The sequence below is a fragment of the Passer montanus genome, unplaced genomic scaffold, assembly GCF_014805655.1.
Source record: "Passer montanus isolate IOZ18808 unplaced genomic scaffold, ASM1480565v1 scaffold9, whole genome shotgun sequence".
Classification (NCBI taxonomy): domain Eukaryota; kingdom Metazoa; phylum Chordata; class Aves; order Passeriformes; family Passeridae; genus Passer; species Passer montanus.
This window is the reverse complement of record NW_024374367.1, coordinates 2726536-2751832: the sequence shown is the minus strand read 5'-3', so window position 1 is coordinate 2751832 and position 25297 is coordinate 2726536. Positions and strand designations below refer to the sequence as shown.

General features: G+C 42.3%; 1 protein-coding gene across 5 annotated transcripts in view; it reads left to right on the top strand.

The window, feature by feature from the left end:
• Positions 1–25297, top strand: part of POC1A (POC1 centriolar protein A) — a 76715-nt gene that overhangs the window by 31837 nt on the left and 19581 nt on the right. For 2 of the 5 annotated variants that reach the window (XM_039734299.1, XM_039734298.1), the window contains exons 1-9: positions 136–208; positions 1348–1432; positions 2091–2262; positions 3137–3316; positions 4412–4519; positions 5791–5906; positions 10331–10464; positions 18247–18315; positions 19657–19752. In XM_039734299.1, coding sequence (XP_039590233.1) covers positions 191–208; positions 1348–1432; positions 2091–2262; positions 3137–3316; positions 4412–4519; positions 5791–5906; positions 10331–10464; positions 18247–18315; positions 19657–19752 — 978 coding nt within the window. In that variant the 5' untranslated portion in view covers positions 136–190. Of the gene's footprint in view, positions 1–135; positions 209–385; positions 506–1141; positions 1176–1347; positions 1433–2090; positions 2263–3136; positions 3317–4411; positions 4520–5790; positions 5907–10330; positions 10465–18246; positions 18316–19656; positions 19753–25297 lie in introns of those variants that run through there. The other 3 variants (XM_039734300.1, XM_039734301.1, XM_039734302.1) reach the window with 3 other exon arrangements.

Here is a 25297-nt window from a genome sequence, read left to right as displayed (position 1 = left end):
CGAGCCCGCTGACGGGGCCGGCCGTGCCCAGAGGAGCCCGCTCCCGCGCACGGACCCCACAGCCCTGAGGGGACCGAAGCTCCCGCCCTCACGGGGAGCCCGCCCTCACGGGGAGCCCGCCCCTGGCCGGGCGGGGCCGTTGCTACGGAGCGCGCGCGGCGCGGGAACCGAACGGCGGCCGCGGGGCGTCATGGCCGCCGTGTGCGAGGTGAGCGGCGGCCGGGCCGGGCCGGAACGGAGCAGAAAACGAAACAAAATAAAATAAAGCAGCCCGCGTGGGGCCGCTGCGGCGGGGCCGGGGCACCCCGGCGTGCTGCGGGACTGCCGCCGAGCGGGAGGGCGGCGGCGGCAGCGCTTGGGCCGTTGTGACTGTGCCGGGAAGAGTGAAAGGGGAAGGCAGGGCCGGTGGCGGCCCGGCGGTTCTGGTGCTGAGGGGAGCCCTGAGGCCGGGCTGGCGGTGCTGGGCTCAGGGGGCTCAGTGCTGCTGTGGGGTGGCATCATGCAGGTGGGGCTGGGCACAGAGGGGCTCCAGGGGCTGCGGTGGCCCTGGGTGTTGGTGCAGCCGGGCTTGGTCTGTGTTTGTGCAGAGCGGCAGCTCCAGGCCCATGGAGGCGTTCTGGGTCTCCGGGGGGCCGGTGCTGAGGGGCAGCGCTGCCCTGCTCTGGGGGCTCTGCTCAAGGGCTGAGTGGGAAAAGGCTGTGGTGGGGCTTGCCAGGGAGGCAGTGCAGTGTGTGTGAGAGCATTGAAGGCTGATCAGCCTGTCCTGAACTCTGGGCAATTTTCAAGTGTTAAAACCTCTTTTAATAGTTCTCTCGGGTCTTTGTTTTTTTGCCTGACCTCCGGCTTTTGCTGGCATTTGCAGCAAGGTGCTGTGGGAAGGGTTATGTGTCAGTCTGTTTTGCTGTTCTCATTCCTCCTGTCTGTTTCAACAAGTGTGTTAAATCTTGTGACAAATAGTTGCCTATTGGCTACACCTGAGCTGAGATGAGCAGCTGTCAGAGCAAAGCTGAGCTTGGCTGCCTGCTCAGGTGATCATGGACATGGCTTATCTGTTCTACAGTCAGCTTTAGAGTCTCTGTGCCAGCAGCATGTTGTAAAAATGCAGGAGGGATTTGCAGCCACTCAAGATCCAAGCTAATAACAGCTTGGATAATTTGCTTCTTTTAAAATTTATGGTATATGTGAAATTTATGTTTTGTGTTGTGCCTTTGCCTGCACAACAGTTCTTGCCTTTACCTGTTTTTTGTGGGGTGAATATGTGGCTTGGTTCACTTCTTGTAGAAATAAAATTTTATTGTACAAAGATTGTTCTTAAATCTGTAGTGTCTGAACATTCTTATCTTCTAGGAAGATCCATCCCTGGAGAGGCACTTCAAAGGCCACAGAGATGCTGTCACTAGTGTGGACTTCAGTCGTGCTAAGAAACAATTGGGTAAATTGTGTTTTGATGGCCAGAGGATAAAGCAAGAGCTGTTCTGCTTTAGTTAGATGGGAGGAGCAGTGGAGGTAACAGCTTTGCAACAGCAAAAGGTCCTGCTGTTGCTTCCTGCTAACAGCAGGTTGAGCACTGCTCCACTCACATTGCAGGCGTGTGTTTTTAATATGTTGTGAAGAACTGCTGAGCTGACTTTGGTCAATGTTTTGCCACAAGGGAGAGGTGTTGGAGGGAGGTTTAGCCAGGGTGCTTTAAGTCACCAACTCATCGGGTCTTCTCTGCTTAATCTGAAGTGACATTTAACCTGCTGCAGCTGATACCTGCCTCTGCCAAATAAGAAAGTGAAGAGATAACTTTCATTTCCTCAGTGATTTGCGCCCTGTGGCTGTTGCATGGCTGGACTCTTGGAATTAAATTGTCTGTCCAAAGTAATGCATTTCTGGCCTCGTTTTGTTTGAATTACTAATGAAATGTTATGCATGACAATAACGAAATACACAGCTTGCAATAGACTGGTGAAGCTTCAAGGGCAATGTTTTGAGACTGCTGGAAGCTATGATGAGGAGCTGAGTGTGAAATGTAGTTTTAGTGTAATTGGAGGAGGGCTAATGCAGGTTTGGTTTGGTGTGGTTTTCTTTTTCCTTTTCTCTTTCAGTAAGTGGCTCAATGGATTCGTGCCTGATGATCTGGAGTATGAAGCCTCAGATGAGAGCCTATCGCTTCTTGGGCCACAAAGATGCAGTTCTGTGTGTCCAGTTCTCACCTTCTGGCCACCTTGTGGCTTCAGGCTCCAGGGACAAAACCGTCCGTTTGTGGATCCCTAGTGCGTGAGTACCTGCTCCCTTCTGCCTCTCTTTGTGTTCAGCTGTGGCTTGGAATTCCTCCTTACTGCTTTGTAGCAGTTCTCTGGCTGTGGGACAGGGAAAGAGGAACTACTGTGTCTTCTCTTCAGTCTGTGAATGTGGAGCTCCTGGTGGTACAGTACCTGCTGGAGACAGATTTTGGACCAAGAGTTCCATGAACCTGTTGCATCTCCAAATACGCTCTGCTTTGGATCTCTAAATATGCCTTGTGTTTATTTGCCAGAAAAATACATCTTGCATTTATTTGGAAACGATGTGTAAAGAAAAGTGAACACATTTGAATTGTCTTGCCTGGCTGAGTTAATGGCAGTTTGCTCACAGCTCTACAGCATCAGGTGTGCTGAATTCTTGTGTGATGTGGCACTGGAATGGCCTGCTGGAGCATGGGCCATTGCAGGAGCAGCTGTGAGGTCGTTGACTGCTTGGCTCTGGTTTCAATGAGCTGTGAAAACACCTCTCTTCTTGCCTGCCTTGTAGCAAAGGACCTGGCAAGAGTACAGAACCAAAGTGGCTTCTTTTACATTGATCTTTTTCTAAGTGTTTAAATCGTTGCACAAATTAGCTGTAGCATTTTTTCCCCTTTATAGGAAACCCTTATGGGTTGTTTCCTGTTGGATTGGCCTCCAGTATGGAACTGGAACAACTGGTTTTAGCTGTGTGTTCTGTACTGGTCGTGAAGCATGAGCAAATTTGGGGTTGATCAACGTTTTTATCCTAATGTGGTCGCATGCAGTTCCCATAGAAGTGGTGGTTACTAGTGCTGCTCAGCATACAGCAGTGTACAGAATGCCTTTCCTGCCCTTGGTGCAGTTTTAAGGAGCTCTTCCCTTTTGTGTAGCAAGGGAGAATCGACTGTGTTCAAGGCTCACACAGGAACCGTGAGAAGTGTTCATTTCTCCAGCGATGGCCAGTCCTTAGTCACAGCTTCTGATGACAAAACAATCAAAGTGTGGACGGTTCACAGGCAGAAGTTTCTGTTCTCTCTGAGTCAGCACATCAACTGGGTTCGCTGTGCCAGGTGAGTACGGCCTCTGACAAGCAGAGATGGAGATTTATCCCTCAGAGCAGGGGCTCAGTGTCAGGGTCTGGTGCAACACATTTGTGTTCAGGGTGATTCAGGTGTGTCTAGTGACTGAAATATATTGCTGACCTTGAGTAACAGTCTGCACCCACTTTGTGTTTCTCCAGTAATCCCTGTCAAGCAGAGGCTTTCCTGCTTTGCGATTTGTTCTGTGTTTTGTTTTTACCTGCTAAGGAGAATTCTGTGTCTTGAAGTTGCTAATAGAAAAAAAGTGAGAGGTTTCTGCTGTTATTTCAGCTTAGTTTCTTTAGACTTGTCATGTCCTTTGTTAAAATGATCACCAGTGCTACCTCTAAAATGTTTTAAGTGCTGCCATGACGAGAACCTTATTTCCTGATAACTGTTTCAGATTTGGTTTCAAAGAGTTATTTATGTATACATGTATCTAGGCTAAAGCCATGGTTCCTCTGTAGGTGAAAAGTTCATTACAGTTCTAGAACGTGATGGTGGCAGTGGCTAGTAGCACTATAGATGTCCACAGAAGAGCAGAAAGGATGTTTTTCCAGTGTGTCTGATGATCTGTAGTTAGGGACTCAAGTCCTGATTCTGTAATGTGTATTCCTGTGAAGAAAGATCTGGATCCGTCATGTATATAATATTTTGAGATGGGAACTTAATATATTCTCCTAAAGCACTGGAATGGTGCAGGCTCTGCTGCAGCTGTTTTCTTGTGAGTGGCTGTATTGCTCTGAACTCTTGTGGCAAAGGCAGGAATTGTTTTGAATCAGAGCAGAGAAGCAACTTGAGGTACACTTAAATTAAAACAAGTAAGACACGAGATCTCAAGTCAGACTCAAGACTTTCCTGAGGGTTATTTTATGTGCTCGTGGAGTTAGGGATAGTTTGAGTACTTAGGGCTTGCTTTCTTTTTCCTCAACTTAGTGATTGGATTTTCAGTCTCACTGATGCCTCTGTGACTTCTTGAAAAGCTGGATGTGTTTGCCAATATGTTTTGACACCTGGCCAAGATCAGTCGACCCCATACTCCTTTCATTTGAGGGCTTTTGTTAATTGCTGTAACTCTTGCCTTAGATTCTCTCCTGATGGACGATTGATAGTGTCATCCAGTGATGATAAAACTGTCAAGCTGTGGGACAAAACCAGCAGAGAATGCATCCACTCCTTCTGTGAGCATGGAGGGTGAGTAGCTGGTGGTGATGTCTGAAGTGGGGTTACCTGGGGAATTTACACCTGGTTTGTGAGGTTCAGAGGTCCCTGTCCTGGCAATTTTAAAACTACTTGAAAAACCATTAGCACCTCTTACAAAAGTAGCCATTGTGAGGGCCCAGTGCAGAATTGCCCTGGCCCCTTTGACTGCTCAAGGTTAGAACTGTGAAGGTTATATTTCAGTAACTGTCCAGCACATCAAGCCTCAGTTTCTTTGTTCTTCTTTATTTTTGTTGATGCTTAAATTCCTTATTTCTTCTTTTATTTTGCTCTGAGCTGATGTAAATTAAAGTGCAAAAGTCTGCTGACAGAATGGCACTTGGATGCTTTGATTCATCTTCAAGTTTTTAAATAACGAGATTATTCAAAACCCCCACTTTGCATTCAGAAAAATAGCTGTAAAATTTGGAATGTAGCAAAAGATAATTTACCCAGAAACATAAAACAAGTTCTCAGAGAACTGAGACTGGAATCTCCCTAATTCATTGCTGCACTGAATTTCTAGTGCAATATTTTGTATTTCTAGGTAATATACAATGATAATAAGCCAAATTCAAACATTATTAATTTTTTCAGTGCTCTGAAGTATGGGTCTTGTCCAAACAACCTATTTAAATATCTCAACTTTTTCAGTACTTGCTACAAGAATACTCAAAAGATAATTAATTTTATCCGGTTTGTTTCATGAGGAGTTACAAGGTATCTTTCCCTGAAGGGTCTGAAGCTTTTATTGTACTTATGTATTCAAAGTAAAAATTGATTGGATTCAGGTCCAGAAAGAAATATGGCTCCAGCCTTGCTACTTTCCAAGTGGCAACATACAATTTCAGGCACAAATTCAATAAGTTCCATCTTAAATTTAATTAACAGAAGAAAAGTCTCTGTTCAGTCTTGTACACATCACTTTGGAAATAATGTTAATAGAAGACATATATTATGCAAATATTAAATGAATACTTGAAAATGTTGTTGTGACAGTTGGATCCATCAGATTTCAGGAGGTTTGTGTCTGCAGCTCCTACACCTGTAATGTGAACTGCTGAAGATATGCTTAGGTAGGAGCCTGCAGTCTGGCTGGGGTTAGAAGCAGGGTCTTCAGAGAAATTCAGCAAAATAAATTTCCAGGTTATCTCCTCCTTTCCTTAACATTCAGTGAGTCATGGTGTAGCTTCCCTTGTTGCAGAGGCTGTTCTGATCTGCAGCAGGAGCTGCAGGTCACAGCTGGGTCTGGTTGCTGTTGGCAGGTTTGTGAACCACGTGGATTTCCATCCCAGCGGTAACTGCATCGCCGCGGGCGGTACGGACAGCACGGTGAAGCTCTGGGATGTCAGGATGAACAGGCTGCTTCAACATTACCAAGGCAAGGCAAGAGCTTACAAAAGTTGAACCTTTCCATGTATTGATGCCAATTGCTCTGAAGTCCAAGGATTGTTTCTCCGTCAGCTGCTGCTTTTCCAAAAGCACTGGGTTGGGTCTGCCAGCGGGAGTCTTTCTTCACCAGACATCATGCTTTGCTTTGTGTTAGCTCCAGAGCTAATCCTGAAGCTGTCCCACGTTGCAGGTGGGCATGGGTCTTACCTGTGATGCCATTTGGCTCATATTCCCTCTTACTGAGAAGGTGGTGCAACAAAAAACACGTAGCCTTTGCCTCTGAATAAGCCTATAGGAGGAGTCAGAACTGTATTCCAGCAATTCAAAATGTTAGGCTCTTTCATGAGAAAATTAGGAAAAGTTAACAAAAAAGAAGAATCAAAATCAGTCAATTGCAATTCTATACTATGATTGTGTTGATGGTTCCTTTTCCAGACTCTGTTTTCCAGCTTCCATAATAGCTTTGATGATGCCAAATGGCATCTCTTCCCATTACATTTTCTTGTCCCACTGATTAGTGCTGCTGTTTGGTAGATCTGGAAAGGAAAAGGGTGCTTTCCCATCCCTGCCAGCTTCTGTGAGACTGATTGACCTATTCTGTGCATTAGTTACTTCAGCCAAAATGTGGCTTTTCTTTGCTAATAACAGTTTTTAAGGCTACTGTGATATTTTAAAATGAATACATTCTCAAGCACTTTTCCAGTGTTGATGGCTTATTAAACTTAATTTTGCTAACTTTCCCTGAGGAACTGCTTCTGGCATGCTCATAAAGCAGATCAGAGACATGAGGCTGGAGCTTGGTGTGTTCTTTCTGCCCTCAACATAAGCTTTTGTGCATTCCTGCTGTGACATCCTCCCAGCTTCAGTCATTCTTCTGGATCACAGTCACTCCCAGCTCTTTGATAGTTAACAAAATCGAATAGAAATCAAACTTTTTGGTGACTTGTTCCAGTTCGTCAGTATTGAGCGTGTCATTTGTGTAATAAGTATTGTTAACTTGTGGCCCATATCAAAACTTGGAAATGCCTTCCTGAAGTCTTGTTGCTAAAATCAGTAGTGTTTTTAAATACTTGGGCAGTGTCAGGTTGTCCTTTAACCTGCTTTATCAGCTTTTCAATGGGGGCAAGATCTGCAGTGCATGATTCCAGCCACAGTATAACTTGGCTCAAAAGTTGTCTCTTCCTGCTTTCCACTTACTGCTGTTAAATTGTCCAAATCTAATGTGGTTTCAGCTTGGCTGCCAGGTTTATTTTTTGTCTTGGAATGACATATTTCCCTGGTATCCCACCCTTACTGAATGACATTTTAGTGTGACACCCTTGTATTGAAGTGATCATTGTCCTGGGGTGAGTGTTATTTTTAACAGCTACTGTGTAAATCCTAACTGTGTATTAAACCTTTAACTAAAAATAGTAATAAGAGCTGAAGAAACCTTAAATTGCAATGGTGGTTTTTTGCAGTCACTTCACACACCTGTGGCCACAAACTGATGTGTTTGTAACATGTTCTGGAAATGTTTATAAGTCCTGTCCTTCTGAGGGTTTATACATACCTCCTGTTGGCTAAATCTGATTTAGTTTTGTGTCTCCCCTGTGAGGCTGCCAGTCCTGTCCCACTAGATGGCATCTGTGCCTTCAGAATGTGCTGATGCTGCCTGATTTCCAGGGAATCCATTTTAAACATGGAGTTGCATGGAGGAGTTAATAGATGAGTAGCCCTGCCTCGGGCTCTTGCGTCTTAAGGTTGGGCTGGTTTCCAGCACTGATTAGTCTTTTAGCAGTGCTGCTCTTGTTGCCAGCACTTGTTCCAACTGTGACATTTGTAAATGAAAGTTGGAAGTGGAGAGCAAGCTGCAAAACCTTTTGTATGGTGTGTTTTCCTTTGAGCCAAGCAAAGTATGCTCTGGTCACATTTGCTGTACAGGAGAACACACAGATGCTTTATTTGGTTCTCTGCCTGGCACTGACTCTTTTGTACAGCAGATTTTGTACAGCCCCTACAAAAATGGCCAGTGTTTATTGCCTGACATTTTTTTCCCTGTCCAAAGCTGTGTGTGGGATGCCTCTGTAGCAGGTCTATGGAAACAGCTCTAACCTGTTTTTTATTCCTGTTTAAAAAGAGAAATTGGTACTTCTATCCAGTTTGGATGGGGCTGATGGTGGTTATCTGTTCAGTAGAGACTGTGGCTGTTTCAAATTCATCTTATCTTCTCCCTAGTGATATTAAGGGTTGCATTACACAAAAGAAGTGTTGTGGGACTTGGGACAGTTTTGTGCAGGCTGTGAGGACTCAATTTTAGATGTTAACCCCCAGTATAAGTCCCCTAAGAGGCTCTTACTTTGCTGGGACTTGGCTGGCAGAAGGGTGGACGTGTAGCAATGAGTCACTGGGAGATGCCACCTTGTTCTTGTTCACAGCAGGAAATCAAGTGAGGTGGCAGGATGTGCTGGCACATTTTTTGGAGAGGTGTTATGAATGGTCTTGTGGGAGGTATGAGCTGCTTTGACAGTAGAAATGAACTTTTCTCTGAGTTTACAAGGGAGAGGTGTTATGAATGGTCTTGTGGGAGGTATGAGCTGCTTTGACAAGTAGAGATGAACTTTTCTGAGTTCACAACAGCCAGTAACTCCTTGGGCACAGAAGCTGTGACAGCCACAGTCTGTATTTTTTCCATTATGGAAAGGACTTTTTGACAGTAGAAATGAACTTTTCTCTGAGTTTACAAGAGCCAGTAACTCCTTGGGCACAGAAGCTGTGACTGCTTATGCAGCCACAGTCTGTGTGTATTTTTTCCATTGTGGAAAGGACTTTCTGTGAAGCTGGAAATGCTTTATTTACCTTGTGGAACTTGGTAGATGTGATACATTACTAACTTTGTCTGTTTCTGATGTGATTTCTTTCAGGACTTTCCTTAGTTGACAGATACATTTACATTTATCTGAATATAGACACTAAGGGGGTGAAGAATACTACAAATTGCTCAGAATAAGATTTTTCAAGGCACAGATATATTTATCACTCTTTCATAAGAAAAAACTCCACACAGACCTTTTTCTCCTTTAGTACATAGCATGATACAGGTTTGGGGGTAGAGGAAGATCTAGCTGTGTATCAGAGACAATATTCAGCAACAAGAACAACAGTCTAGAAGTTACCTGTGTTAAGGTTTTCCTCTGTTCTGTAACAGAAAATAACAAGAGGAGTTATTTTCAGAACTTAGCTGAGGTATTTAGTGTTCCTGAGAATTTCAGAAGTAGAGGCATTCTGTTTTACAGTTAAGCAAGGTTATTTCAGCTGCTTCAAATCCACATATGCAAAAAATAATATTTGCTTCTAATGTTCTTTAAATGATATTTTAAGGGGTTTCTTAACATGCAGAGTGGATTCAAAATGCACAGTAGACTCTCAACAGAACATAAATTTAGTTGGGTGTGATGTATCAGAAGTAGTAGATTTGAGATACCAGAACATTTGGAGGGCATATAGTATAATTAAGAAAAATTGGATGGTTAAATCCCTCCTCAGGCATATTAATATTCTGTAATGTCACATACACTCAGGAAGCTGGGCATATGTGAAGTACTGCGTGTTCTCATAAATAAATATGTTCAATAGCCTGTTCTGTAAAAGTTTGGGGAGGGAAAAAAGTCATATATTAAATGTTTAATGTTACACTGAACTTCAGTGAAGTTTGACTTTTTTCCTAGAACATTTTCTTTAGCTTTTTTCAGAATAAATCTTGGGCTTCATCTTCATGCAGGGAAAATGGCTTTATTGCAAGTTCACACTCTTGGTAGTTTGTCTATTTGTATTTGTTTTAAATTTTTTGGTGAGGCAAATAGGATGTCTGAGGAAAAAATGCTTATACTGGACCATTTTCAAGTTGCTCTTATTTCCTAGTTTCTCTTAACCCCAGTCTTGGCTAGAGTCAGATAGTAAACCAAAAGAAGTTGTGCAGTGTCAACTCTGAGTGTCTTCCTTTGTAATTTCAGTCTTCTCAGTGTCCTAAGATGCAGATTTTAATCTAGAATGACTTGAGAGTGAGGCCAGCAGCTCCACAGTAGTAAAGTACATCTGTGTCCAGCACTCTCACAGAATCCTGTATTCACTTGCCCATACAGTATATTTTGGTGTTATACTGGAAGCTTTTGTAGCATTAAATCTCCCAGAATAATTGGCAAAGCTTCCTTTTTCCTTTCAGTAAAGTAGAGCCTATTTTTACAAGAACTGAGTTACTGTTATTGTTCTTCAGTGCTTTGAAGAGCTTTTGTGGAATGTTTCCCCCACGATAATTTTCCTGTTAAATTTTATAACAGAAAATTGCAATGTGCTTGTGCTTTATTTTATTCTTTTGCCTTGGGCTTATGTAAACTGGTCTTTGTGACTATGATACTTTTTTTTTCCCATCCTCAGTGCACAGCTCTGTGGTCAACAGTCTTTCCTTTCATCCCTCTGGAAACTATCTGATTACTGCTTCCAGTGATTCAACTCTTAAGATTCTGGACTTGTTGGAAGGAAGACTTCTCTATACTCTGCATGGTCACCAGGTGAGGCAAAGCCTTTTTTGCAGTAATAAACTGAGCAAATGCAGGCTTGAGACTTTCATCCTTCATGACCAGAAATTGTTTGAAAGCTTCCTTGTGTAAAATCATGATTATAATGCTAATCATCTTTGAGATCATCAGTGTTTTGAAGGGAAGGAGGTAAGGCAGGAATGGGGAGAATGAGAAAGCAAGACTAAAAGTGATCTCCAATACTGAGGATTCAAGTCTAAAGCAGAAGGAACTCAGAGCAGCACCCTTGACTGACTGACCCTGTCAGCCACTCTCTAGTGCAGTTCTGTCTCCCTCCCTCTCTAGAGAGCTGCAAGTAACACTTGGCCCCCTGACACTGGTGTTTTGAAGATAAATGCTGGTCACCTGGCAGGAGACTCAGGAACAGTAGCAATAACATAGAGGATATCTATTTAGGGATTTGATTTGGGAACATTGTGCTAATGGACTGAATCATACAATTGAAGGTGATAAATGATGCTGGTTGGTTAAGTTTAACTGATTGGCCTATTAGTATTATGCTGCTGGATGTGTTGCTTGTAAGGTTAATTTTATGAATGCTTGGAGCTCTCTTTCTAAATCTTAAATGAAAACAAATAGACTAATTTCATTGTCCATGCAGAGTGGAGTGTGAAAAAGCAGGACTGCCTTAAGGGATCCCTTTCCAAAGGGACAAAGAGAACAGAAATTCTTAACCCACTTGTCTCTTTTAAAGTGGGGGCTGAGTTTTAAAGCATAAAAACTGTCAGGGAAAAATCACAGCCTGAAGCTTTTTGGAGATGATGGGGATTGTTGTGGGCAATAATGGTATCTATGTAGGCTGTAAATCTGATAATTCTGTCTTCTTGTGGCTTTGTTTAGTGACTGCTTTGTTTGATGTCTAAAAAGATCAAGTTTCTTCTGTAACTTGGCTTTTGCTATATATTAATAAAATTTTCTTTTTTTTTTGTAATATTAATGGAAAAAAATAGGAAAACCTTATGCTTAAATCTTTAACGAAGTAGAGCTTTGATTGAAATTGACCAAAGGATTCAGCTGTTAAAAGCATGGGGAGGAGATAATAAATGCTGGTTATCCTGATATATGAGCCTTGGCTGTATAAAACTGTTCTTAAAGCACTGGACTAAGTGGATACTCCTATCAGATGGGGGCTGCAAAGCTTCTGTTGCCTCAATCTTGTTTTCATATTGGTTTGTTGTGTTAATCTGCCAAGTGAGTTCTTGGGAAGAAGCTTCCTGGAAAAGGCTAAGTGTTGGAAGAATGGGAAATCTTTACACTTCCCCCCTTCCCTCAGGAAGGGATGTGCCTGGTTATGGTTCAGCAGGAGGCTGAACCTGCTTTCCATTTTCCTCCCATTTGAGCTGCTAGCTGTGCCTCACTGACTGCAGTAGCACAAAAAAAAAAAAAAAAAAGGAGTTTAGCATTGAATGGGAGTCCAAAACTGATTATGGTGATGGAAGTCTTCACAACGAGCAATAGAAAGTCCCTTTAGGCTAATGTTGTACTTTACTCGAGGCTTTAAAAGAACAGTTTGTGGATCATCTATTCAAAAGTAGAATTAAAGCTCCCTGTTCTTCTTCCCTGCTGCTTCAGATCAGTAAAACAGTGTCTGCCTCTTTCTCCTGGACATATAGGTGCCATTGGAAAAGCTTCCTCTTTAGCACAGCTGAAGAGTAGCTGCTGTTGTGGCATTCCAGCTCCTTCAGTTTGGAAACAAGTGCAAGTATTGAAGGGGCTGGTGGAGTTTTCTGGTTGCCTCTAAGGATATTGCACTGAGATATCTGTGGAACCAGTCCTGGCACAGTCCTGCCTGGCATTCCCTGTCGGGCATGTGCTGTATTGTTGCAAGTTGGTTTTTTACTGCCTGATTGAACAGGTACCTTGCTTGTGCTCTGTCCCCAGTCAGCCACTGTCAGTGGCTACAGGCTGTGCTGTCACCAGGGGTGGATTCCTGCAATGGCTGCTTCTCCAGCTAGTTCTGCTCATACATAAATCCACATTAGTTAATAATGAGGGACTTTTTTGTCCCCTCTGTTATTACTGTGACTTGTGCCAGTATCCCCAAGAGGCTAAAAACAATGACTTTTTGGTCATTAAATTGATTTGCCGTAAATGCGTGCTGCAGGTTAGTCACCAGATAGACAATTTGTTCTGAAGATGTTCTCGAGTTGTGACTTTTTGAGGTTGAACGTTCTGGTTGACACTTTGTTCCTACTTTTACAGCTGCCTGCTGTTACATTGTTCTGGGAAGGCTGCATGCAAGTGGACACTTAAAGGAAAAAAACCCTGCGGTCCTTTAGACATACTTTGACGCAACTGCTGGAGTGCCAGAAATTTGTTAGCAGCTGATTAGCTGTAGTTTACATGGGGAGGTTGGCCAAGTTTACATTGCTGTCTTTAACTGAAATGTAGCTGGCCCCTTGTAGCAGAAGGATCATTAGAGGCAGAAGTTTGCAGCTTGGAGCTGACATCTTGCAGCTGCAAAGTATCATTCTGTATTGTGCTGCATATTTTGGTTCTGGAGGGCTTCAAGCTGTGAAGTGCTCTTATCTAATTCCATACAGATGAGACACTGGCTTGGTATGTAAATCCACCTCTAGTACTGAATCATTGTTGAAGAACAGAATGTTTTGAGGCCTCTAAGCCATCCCAGAGAGTTGCTGGAGGAGAGCAGGTATGTACATGGTACTTGTCTGCCCTTTGGAGTGGTTTAATTAGAGCATTTCCAGACTGACTTCCTCAGTGGAATGGAAGTTCTCAGTAAATATTTAGAAAACATCTCATGGTTACGTTCATAAATAGGAAAAGAGAAAATGCAAAGTTACAATTCTTCAAGCAACCTTGACTTGAATTATGAAGTAGCTACATTTTACCTACCTGGGCAACATCAGTGCTCCCTGCTTTGCTCACTGACTAATAAGTGAGGTCTCCTGAGCAGGTGCTCATGAGAGAAGTGTGCTCCTTTACTGTCAGCTGCCAGCTCTGCCTAGGTGGCATTAAACATCTGTGCAGGCCTGTCCTCCTTGAAGAGTATGAGGACATCTCCAGGCTACACAGAAGTCAAACAAAAAAGAAAGAAATGTGTGTTGCAAACAACAAGCAATTGACTTTAGGCTAGAATTTCTGAGTCTCAAAAGGAAATACGAGTTCTCTGTCCTTGCCTTGTGTTTTTATAGACTGAAACTTTCAGGAGTTAAAGCTGCTGAAGATTCAGCTGTAAGATGCCAGTATAAATTTCCCTATGTTAGTTGTAGCTCTTACTCCCTGGTGAAGGAGGATGCAAACATGTCAGTCTTGCTCAAGAATTTTTCAAAGCCCAGTGTACTGAGAATCCTTGGGGTTCTTGCCAGAGGTGTTCCACCTGAAAACATCCTTTTTGTCAAGGCCACCTCTTCTCCTTGCTTGCCTTCCCTTCTTCCTTTCCCATGTGGCTTGCACTCTCCTCCCATGCATGAAGCAGCTGAAGACACTGTCAACAGTGGCAATGACTGCTCTGTTTGTTCTTAGTTCTTTTATGCCTAGAACTGATGATGCCAGGGCTGGGATCCCAGTGTGCTGGTTGCTGCTGGATTTGCTTCTCAGGTCTTGTCGCCTTGTCTCCTCTTAGGTCTCCTGTTTCTCTTTGCACTAGTTAGTCTGTTCCTGGAGAGTTTGGCTGAATATACTGGCTCCCACTTTTACATCTCCTTTTGTGGCAGTGGAAGAGGAAGCTCTCCTTTAATTCAACTATTTGCATTCTCTAGATATGCCTTATTCCAACTCTTAGCATTTTCCTTGCTTTCTTACCTGGCTTTTCTCTACTATGCATTGGTTTCTTGCAGGACTGAAACAAAAAAAGTAAAAATCTACTAGCATCCTTGACCCCACTTGTCTCTCCAGCTTCCTTCCACACTGCCTCTCCTTTCATAGTGCAGACAGTGCATCATTAAACTGCTCTTCTCTGGTTTATTCCTGGACCCTCTCCAACCTGGCTCTTGTTTCTTCTGTTATGCTGAAGCTGAAATGTTACCTCTGTTCCTAGCTGAAGCCTGAAAGTCTGGCCTCTCTTGACTTGCCTCTTGGTGTTGGCCCTGTTGTTGTTGAAGTGTTGTGCCTTCTGTGCCCAGCAGCTCTGGGAGAAGAAAAGGGTGTTCAAGAGAGATTTCTCTGTGATTGTCAACTCATTATTTATGGATGGTACACATTCATCTGCTGCCTGTGTGCAGGTGTGACTCTGGGCTCCAGACTAAACTCTCAGCCTTTCTCTTAAGTATTTCTTTCAGAGACATCTATTTTTAGCTCTACCCTTGAAAGCTTTGTGTTCAGGGATGCTATTCCTGTTGTCTTATGTCACCCCTGTGTCAGTTGTTACTGATGCTATTAGCATCCTGCCAGTCACTTGGTGGTGTAATCTGTGTCCTGGCTTCAGATCCTGTCTCTCTTGGTGATTAATGCATTCAAGTCATTCAGAATAGTCTGACCATCTATTTTGAAGGCCAAACGTAATGTTTTATGTAACCTGATCATCCTGTGAAATGCTAGGGCAATAAAGGCCTTGCAGTCAGTAACCTCCTTTGTAGGAAGTGGGAAAATAGGCAGAAGGTGTAATCTCTATCTCTGCACATAAATTATGTAACTTGCTGGGCCTCACCTTTCTCACCTCTGAAAGCAGCTAGAAATGTGCTGTCACCTGGTGTTTCAGCTGCCATGCCATGCATATCTGACCTTGCCTGAGTTGTGTTCACTGGGAATGCTGTGGCAAACAATGAGGCTTGATGCTGTTATAATTCCTTCTCTGTGGTTCCTTTTTCTTTATAGTTGCTTTGCTCCATCCAGTGTTTGAGCTTTTTGTCCTTTTCAAGCCCCTCTGGTACTTGTCTCTACCTTGCCTGGTACTCTTTCACTAGAAGGGATGAGTTGAATGTCAATTAGTGGCCATGTTCTTCTCACTCAACAATTGCAGTAGATGACTTGTTGCTTTCTTCCTGTATTTTCTTCAAAATCCCTGCAGCTCTTCCAGTATTGCTAAAGCTGCTGTTATAATTTCAAACTCTACTGGATATGCAAAAAAGCTGGACAGTCCTGCCGTTGACCTGCTGAGGATTAAACAGAAATGTCCCTTACCACTGACTTGGTGTATGTCATTGCCCAACCCCTTCCTTCCTGCAGCTTGCTGTCTAGGCTGAGGCAAGAAGCTGCTGGACTTTGGGGATTGGTGCTAGCAGCTTGTGTGGATCACCTTGGGCCATGGGGGTTCAGACTGGAAATTCTTAATCTCCACGAAATACTAATAGGGGGCCATTTGATCCTGCTACAGAATATAAGATCCTTCTACAGATCCAGTAAAAGAAGGCTGCTGCATCCCACAAGTTCTAGTTATGTGGGAAATAAGCTTAAAATTCTCTCCACAACTTCTGTAGAAGAATATGCAACTGCTACTTTTTGATACTTTTAATGGAAGCAATAAGTTAAAAGAGGGGAAGAAGAAAGGTTTGAAGTCTTCACTCTCCAGTCTCATGTCTGTTACCCAGGTCTTCATCAGAAATCTGTTGGATTTCTGTTATGCTTTCCTGGGACAAATGGAAGTTAGGCTGTGTCCAATAACTGGCAAGTGTAGCTTTTTATTTTTGTTTGGTGTGTCAATATTAAATTGCAAGGGCATTTGGCAAACTGTCGCTATAGCAAACCTGTTGTATCTTGGAAGAGTTCTGGGAGTGTATGTAGCAGGAATACTTTTTCACTTAACTTATGTCAACAAATCTGTAGAGGATGTTGCGTCTGTGGACTTGTTTGTTCCCTTTCTTTCAATTTATAAAGGCACATTCAGTCTTTGATATAATTTTCTATTTTGGGAAGAATATGTTCTCTTGAACTTTTTTTCCCTTCAGAATGCCATGACTTTGGAGTCAGTTCATTGCCTGTTTTGATGTGATTTGTGTTGTACTAGATTTTGTCTAAATACACTGAAATATTTAGACTGATAAAAATATTTTTAGGAAACACTGCTCCTTGCTTGTGCTTGTTCCTGAACACTTAGTCTTAAATTTTTTTCTGCCCTTTTAACTCTGACTGGTTTATTATAGTCCAGGAGCAGCTTCTGTATGCTCAACTTCTGTTATCCTGGAGCAATATTCACCACTGCAGTTTTCTGGCTGTGGGGCTGTTTCTGTGCTTTCTTTATGCTTGTCTTTTGCTTTTGCATTTTTTTAGAGCCTCCATTCCTGACATGTGATTAGAGAGCTGAACACTGGGGTGGGTGGGTGGGAATAAAGGCAGAGGCACAGTTTGTCTCAGCTGATTGATGGCAGTGTCTTTGGTCTGAAATATCTCCCCTAGTTCTTGCTGTGTCAGGTGAGTGAGCTTAGTCACACCAGCGGCTGCGCGTGCGCTTTGCAGTTGCTGCTGCTGGATCATTCCTGGCAAGCCCTCTCTAGTGAGGTGTTGCTAGGGGAGGCCTTAAAACAGTTTGAAATCACTGTGTGTTAAATGATAAAATATGGAAACACCTTTATGTGTTTTAAGGAAGCTAAAACTGGTCACACTGGGATTGAGCACAGCAAGATTTTGCTGCCATAACCTTGTGCCAGCATGTTTGGAAGCCCACAGGACTGTGGGGCACAGGTTGCAGTGAGAGCTGGGTACTTATCTCACATGCAGTCTTTGGGTATTTGTCCATCTTCAGGATTTACTGTGTTGAGTCCAGTGTTACAAAGAAGGCAAAGAAAGGGTGTGAGGTTTTCATGCAATGTCCATTGGAAAGAAAGTGTGGACTCACAATTGTGTCTCCTTCCAACAGGGTAGAGAGAAGCTTCTTAATTGCCTTCTGAGATACATGATGTTACTTGAAAGGGGGTAACTGCTTCTGTCAGGAGGTGGATGATCATGTGGTGGAGTTTCTGGTGGTTGTTGTGGCTTTTCTCGTTATTTTTGGTGTTTGTTTTTGGTGTTTCCTCCAGCCCTCCCCAGCTTGTCAGCCCCATAGGCAGCCTCTGGAAGTTCTCATTCTGACCTCTGCCCATGCTGCTGAACAGACTGCAGAGGAATGTGTTCAGCAGCTGACATAAAACTCCATGCTCTGGGTTCTCAGCTGTTTACTCTGAGCAGAACAGTTTGTCTGTTGTGCCTGGGCTTGAACACACGTAGCAGTTCCTCAGCTCTGTTTAACTGCAACTCCTGTCTCAGCCTGCCATGTGCATCCTGCTGTGTGCTTGCTGGAAGGTAGAAAACATTGAATGAGGTGTGTGGTGTGGAAGATGTGCACTCAGAAGCATTTAAAGTCTTTCAGAACTACTGAGTGTTTTAAGCATGAGGCTTCTTCAAAATGTAAGTGCTGTGCAGAGGTAATCCTGGATACATTAACTCTGGCATCTCTCCTACCACACTACTAAGAGAAAAGCAGTTTAAACCAGCCTACTATACAAAAACCTCATAGTTTCAACACTTTTAATAAACGAACAGGAGTTTTAGAATTTGCTAATTCTAAAGGGAAGAGGGAATGTTTGAGGGGAGCAAGAAAAAGCCTGGTGCTGTAAAAATAGGTTTATTCCTGTCTCTGCCATGGATATTGAAAAGTGGGTGTCTTAAACTGGGGTCAGAAGTGTGGGAAATGGTAAGTGCCAGCAAGCTTAGCATCTTAATTATGGCCCATTTACTTGACAGGTAAGAGCTTTTTAAATTTTGCCTTTAGATTGCTGATGTCAAATGATAAATACCTTGTAAAGCTGTAATGAATGGAACATTGTAACAATTCGCTTTCTTTTGTATTTTTTTAAACTTGTCTTTTAAATGTGGTTGCAGGGACCAGCTACCTGTGTAGCATTTTCAAGAGATGGAGACTTCTTTGCCTCTGGAGGTTCTGATGAACAGGTACCTGATGAATTTCTGAGTTATAATCCAGATTCACATTTTCTTAAAAGCTGCTGCCTTTTGTTCTCTGTTGAACAATGAGTAAAGCAAAAGTGTACCCTTTGTTCAGTGTGCCTGGACCATGCTGCAGCAACTTGCTGTTTTATTAACAAAAATCTGGAGGTCAAACCCAATTTTTTTGGTGGTAATGTATGACATGTAGCCCAAGAAACCCATACTCAATTGCCAAACTGCAAACAGGCCCATTTATGAGCCTGTGCTGCAAATATATCCTGGTTTTAGCACAGAGAGCTGCCCTGCTGAAGACACAGACAGACTTCAACCCAGAGTAGTGGTCCCATTTATGAGCCTGTGCTGCAAATATATCCTGGTTTTAGCACAGAGAGCTGCCCTGCTGAAGACACAGACTTCAACCCAGAGTAGTGGTGTGAGTAAGGATCATCAGTCTTCAAAGAGCTGTGTTGCATTGCTCCTAATCCCCAGTTTGGACCAGGTGGCAATGCCCATCTTGCACAACACCTTTGTGAAGAGACAGATTTGTCTATTCACTAGCAACATCATTTTTTTTTCCCTGTTGCACAGTGGAATGGCCTTGTTGGTTAACCATGCAACAGTGAAAGAAAATGCTTTTATTTTATGCAAAGCAGTGATACAGATTTGTAAATGAAGAATAAATGCTCCTTCCGATAACCAAATGAGCTGTCTAGATACTTGGGTGTCTTTCAGACCTCTGAAATTGTTGATTGATTGCTCTTTAAATTTTTTAGACTTGCAAAGTCTCTGCTGAGGGGTTCACTCCATGGATTTCCTCTTGATACGTTGAAGTGATTTATGTGTCAGAGACCTCTTTTCTGAAATCAGTACTGTCATGGAAAGCAGAGGCCTATAAGTGGGATTTAAATTTGGTGTCCAGCTGACAAACTAGCTTAAGATCTCTAATGCTGGTCTTAGTACTAACTCTCCTTTTCCTCTGAGTCTCATGATAAATGACTGACTTGGGGTGTGGCTGATAAATGTTATAATGCTGAGCATGGTATTCTAAAATATTTGTGGTTTTAATGGTGTATTCTTCATGTTGCTTTGAAGTTCTCTTGGTCATTCTAGTTTAATGATGTTCTTGACCCAAAGAATGTTGAAAGAGGTCATTATCCATTGAGAACTCAGTTAAACTGTCTGTATTTAGTAGCATATTTACAAACAACATCCTTAATTTAATCAATGGCAAAGCTCTTCTAGGGAAACTTCTTGTGGATTTGCTGATTCTTCTCTGAAGGGTTGAAAAAAATGACCTATAAACAAACTTAGGTAGAAAATTTTAATGCAGTTAACTTTCTTCTGCAGGTGATGGTGTGGAAGACTAACTTTGATGCTGATTATGGTGATGCAGTGAAACCACAGAAATATAGCAGCAGTGTGGAAGGGACCCATGGCACTGGGGTAGGTCAGCAACCAGTCATTGTGGAGAGTTCCTTTCCAGTGCACTTGGTGCAGCCTTGGAGTGTGTGACTCAGGTGGCTGAGCTGTAGAATCATCTTTCTGAGCTGTTTATTTGAGCTGCAAGACACCTGTTTTTTAAGTAACCTTGTATTGTTTGTTTTTGTTTAACTGTACTTACTTCATAGGGCAATTATATATAATGATCTTAAAAGGAAGATAAACTTAGTGCATGTATAGATGTGTTTTTTAGTAACAGCCACTGTTTAGGAATGTGTGGTTCATAATGACATGAATGATAGTTCACCAAAAAAGCAGATGTAAGCAACAACTGAAGCTGGCTTTGCTAGCTGACATGAATCCTTCAGGCTGGTGTCAGTCCTGAAAATAGAATTCACGATATCTTTTCACTGACAGTCAGCAAAGACAAAAAAAATTGCCTTGTGTAGGTGTCACACATGACAAATAGGTGACATATTGTACTGGAGCTTCTTTCCTGAATACCTGGAGACATTAGTTCATATCTGTTCCCTGAATCATGTGTTGAGACCTCTGAGTTCTGACTGTACCTGAGGATAAATCCAGCATCTGAGCAATTCAGTGATGCACTGATCTGAGTGGAACAGAGCATCAGATGCTGATACAAAAGTGACCCTTGAAAGCTGCTGCCTGGAAAAGCTGTAATTTTTGCACACAGTGGTGATTCATTTACAGGTCTTTATTTTGCCTTGTCAGTCTCTGGATATTTTTGATACATTCGGGTATACTTGTAGGATTCTGCTGTATGTTATTACCATGGCTGGTTTTTGGTTAATCTTGTTCAGCATGAGCTGTAAGCTGAAAGGCTTTCTGTGAACCAGGGGTCTGTGCATAAGTCCTTGCTGAAGGACAGACTTTAGGCAATGTCTGTTGCTCTGTGGCAGTGTCTTTGACCATATCAGTTTAGATCTTTACTGGGATACTAAAGTTATCTCTCAAACACAATGGTGTTTTTATTTCATATGGCTGCAGTCCATTGCTGGAGATACTGGAATAGCCACATTATTTTGGGATGAACAAGATTTGAGTTTGCAGTCTAAGCCTGATGCCCTGCTATGTGGAGTGCTGTGTAAAGAAAGCAAAGAAAACCTGAGGTTGGTTAATGTAGGTTAGTGGGAGAGCATGGGAGGAAGCAGTCACATAAGGAAGAAGGTGAAAGTGTTTCTTGATCCTTGGCTTGTTTTGGCTAAATCTGACTTCTTCCTTTTCCTCCCCTCCTGTTCTAGCTCTAAAGTTATGCAGGCTATGAAACTATCAGTCCAATGACCTCTTTGTTTATTGGCCTATTGAACTGGTCTAGCTTTGAACTCTATCTGCTTTAATTTAAAATATGGCATAGTGTAGTACTGGGCTGAAATACAGCATAGCTACATCCTTTCTGGGAGAAAAACAACACTTTTTGTTTGTAGCATGCTTAATGGCTTAAAAAATGTAGACAAGGTATCAGCTAATGGGAAATGATGGTAAATTTACCCTCTCCTGTGCTGCTGTTATTGCCAGAGCATCTTATCCAGTAGTCTTTTAAAGAAAGGAAGAAAATGCCTGAGCTCTTCTAAAACTTAGTTTTTCATTATAAAACCTCTTTAGATGTCCATTGAAATGAGCTGCTGAACAAATCCCTTGAACAATGCCTAACCACCTTGAACACCTGTCCCTCCAAGACAAGTGTTTCCCTGTGGAAGAGGCCTTACCTGGCCAAACATCCAGCAGATGCTGCTGGGTCCAGCTGTTTGTGTGCCACTGACAGCAGATCTGTGTCACGTGCTGGTGGCTGACAGGCTTTGCTTGGTGATGCTCTGAGCCTGTAGCAAACAAGGCACTCTGTATTCTGAGGTGTCATGTGTTGGTTTGGCCCAGGTGCTGTCTATTTGCAGAGGGAGAACTGAATCCATATTCAATCATGCAGCAGAAAGATACTTTGATTTTGGGTCCTAAATTACTTCAAAGGAGTTTTCTTAAACTGCCATCCAAATGCAAGCTTTGGCTTGGGCATGCAGCATGGGAGATGCAAAATACAGCTAGTACTATATCCTTGGATTAAGGCAGTTAAAATTGCTAAAGTTGGGAGGGGAAGAATAAATAATGTCCTCTGAGACATTAAAGTTTGAGATTAAATTTAGAATTATCTGAAATGTTCTTTGCTGTTAAAAAGAATCTGATATCTGAAAATGGCTTCATTCTCTATTTTAAGTATAACCTGAGCATGAAGATCTTGGCTCCATAGTAACTTACACACTCATGTCAGTCTCCTCTTTTAGGTGAATGTCATGTCTTGTATCTTTCAGAAATAGATTGTGCTGGGCTCTTTAAGAGTACCACCATTCCTACAACTCACTGCAAGACTTAAATTTCACCGTATTTTAATTTCTTTCTTGCAATGAGCCAAATGCTTGCTTTTTTAATAGTGAATTGCTTATTTTGATGGGTTTTGGGTAGGTGAGATAGTTATTTTCTGTCAAATTCAGACTTGAAGCTGCCACCTGCAGATCTTGATTTCATGCCAAGGTCACCTTTTCCTTCAATGAAAAGTGAACCTACTCCTTCTTTCTCTACTGCTGTGCTAGTGTGCCAGGATTCTGCCTATTGAATAATCCTGAGGTTTTGCAGACATTTCAGGATGTAATTACATTTAAAATAGACATTTGGGTTATTATTTAGTTTTGGTACCCCTAAAATACATGAACACTATTCTTGACACATCTTGAATCTGTTTTTACCCTTAAGTCCATGAGAATCATTTTCCAAGGAGAACTTTTACTGCTGTGTAGCTGTATATATTTTTTTAAGCATTGTGAAGGCACAGATTTTAATGAAAATGGTGGCTGTGTAAAACCACTCAGTGCAGTATCTGATTTCTCATGGAGAGAGGCTGACTAACATCCAAGAAAGAATAACTGAATACAGATATGAAAACTAGTTTGTCATCAAGTTGAAGAGGAAGGAAAAACAATCCTAAATAAGCTGTGGGATAAGAGTCATGAAATATTGTCAAGGTTGGTGAGCTTGAAAAAAAACTTGCTCCAAACCAATTTTCACTTCCCTAGGCAGAGGGAGACTGGAGCCTTTAGATGTTTCTGGTTTCTCAGGCAGTTGGTTTAAGTTCTGTATGAATCAGGGTATTGGACATGTTTGTAACAATGGGCAGAAACCTCAAAGTTGCTCTGCCCACCTGATTGTGTTTTCTGTAAATATAGAGGCTTGGGAGCTTGCTTTGAAAGTGGAACTGATCTGTGCAAGGACTGATGCAAATGAAAGAGAAGGACACCATGGGCAGAATTGCAGTCATGGCTGGTGTGAAAGCAGAGATGTGAAAGCGTGATAAACAGCTGAAGCTGTCAGGAGTGAATTCTGAGTATGTTAGCATAGATGTGAGACTGTGAATGTTAGATCAGAACTAGTAGCTCTGCAATAAATGCTTGCTCTTAAATTATAGGCTCACAATTGTTGCTTTAAAGTGTTGCATAATCACCTTGAACCCCAAAGTTCAGGGCAAGCACTCCTGGTGTGTGCAGTGGGAAGCTGATGGGAAGAAAGGAAGTCTTGCAGTCCTGTGCCTTGATCCTATGAATGTGCTTGCTTTGATCTAGACTCTAAAGGGTAAATTCATGCTGTATGCTACAGTATTGAGTGGTGAGGACCTAAAGGAAAGTCAGAATAAGAGAAATGATTTCTAAAATATAAGCTTTTATACTTGTCTGGGGTCAGTAACTGCATTTAGGTCTGTCTGGGTGAAGAGTTGTGTAGGATCAGATCAGAAATGTGTTCACTGTTCTGATAAATTATGAAAACATTCAACATGTGATTTATGTTTTTCCAAAGAAGGCAGATAGTGTGTTTTATTTTGAGGGTTTGGTGGGGGACTTTTTGTTTTTTTTACAGGTACAAGGAAAGATTTGCATGTGTGTTTGCAGCTGACATGAGTGTGCAAGAACACTTGTTTCATTATGGGACAGATTTGCTGCTGTTGTTACTAATTCCAGGTAGGCTGTGTATAGTCAAGTGTCACTGCAAATGCTGAATGATTGATGTCACATGGACAGTTAGAAAGTGCTTGGGTGTTTATCTAATCTTGCTTATCTAAACATTGAAAATGGTGAATAAAAGCATTGTTGTATAAGCTAAGTAGGTAGACAGGTTTTTTTGTGAAATATTATGGAAAATAGGAAATATGTATTGATATATAGATTTTTTGCTCAGATTTAAACATAAACCTTCTGGAGGCATGTTGTAACTCTGTGCAAAATGTTACTTTGCAAAGGAGAAGGCTTATGAGGAGATTTTAGCCCCAGCATCCATATATAACTTTCTAATGAAAAATACCTTTAAAACTTGCTCATGCTGAGATGCCTCAGACAGACTCAGAAAGAGGGCAATTTGGGAGACATGGCCAGAAGTGGGAACTGTCCTCTGACATTCTTTTGCTAAAAAGCCTTTCTGCTCTTCTGAAATTCAGGAACACAAATGTCTTAAATATTCTTAGCACTTACAGAGTTAAATGGCATTCATTTGTGAAGGTACCAAATTTCTAGGCATAGCTGACCTTCACCAATGCTTGGTAAGAGCAGCATTTCAGCAGAAAGGACTTAGAAACAAGCAGCCTGTGACTCTTCAAATGTGTCTTTCAGCTAAGACAGACATTTAGGCTCTTTTGGTGCTGCTGGGTTTAGAGCTTTCTCCAGGCCTTGGACCGTGCTTATTTCTTCAAAGGTAAATTATCCAAAATGGTCCTGTTGGATAGGATTGGAGGCAAATTCCAGAAAATGTGATTTGATCATAAAGTTGTCTGAAGTCCATAAGTGAATGTCCAGAGCTGACTCCACCTCTCTCCTTTGCTGGTTGGGTGTGTTTGGTGACCTCGGGTGCCTCCAGTGCTCAGCCCATGGTCTCGTGCTGACTGCAGCAGTTCATCCTGTCAGCTTGTCCTTGTGTAAACAAATTCCTTCTGAATTACTCATAGGCCAGATGTGCCTCTTTTTTTGACCTTTTGGCTTTCAATTTGGTAGCTGTATCTAATTTTGGCATATGTTAATACTTATAAATCCTGTTTTACCTTTTTTTTTTACTTCCTGTGAAATTCCTTCCTGGGAATCAGTTTCATTGCATAGAGCTGCAGCTCTTTGCAATGGGATGTGAACGTGGGTTTTTGTTTGCACCTTCTACACCCCCTTCTGTTTATGTAATTTTAAGCATTATAAGGGAGGGATCCTGTGTTCAAGAGTAGGGATCCAATCTTCAGTCTGTGGTGAAGATGTGGTCTGCAAAATGATGATTTTTCCCCATCTGCTATCACCTTACTTTTCTGAGGATTCCCTCTCCAGGAAGCTTTAGTTTTGTGCACAATTGCCTTCCTCCTGGAATAGGTAGGTAGGTGGTTTACTTGAAAGAACTACAGTGTGATGAGTACTCAAGGTGTTTCCACTGTCCTCTATCCTACTTGGCTGTCCAAGCAGGAGCTTTGCAGGGGTGAACAGGAGCCTTGCTATGATTGATCACAGGAGCTCTTCCCTAC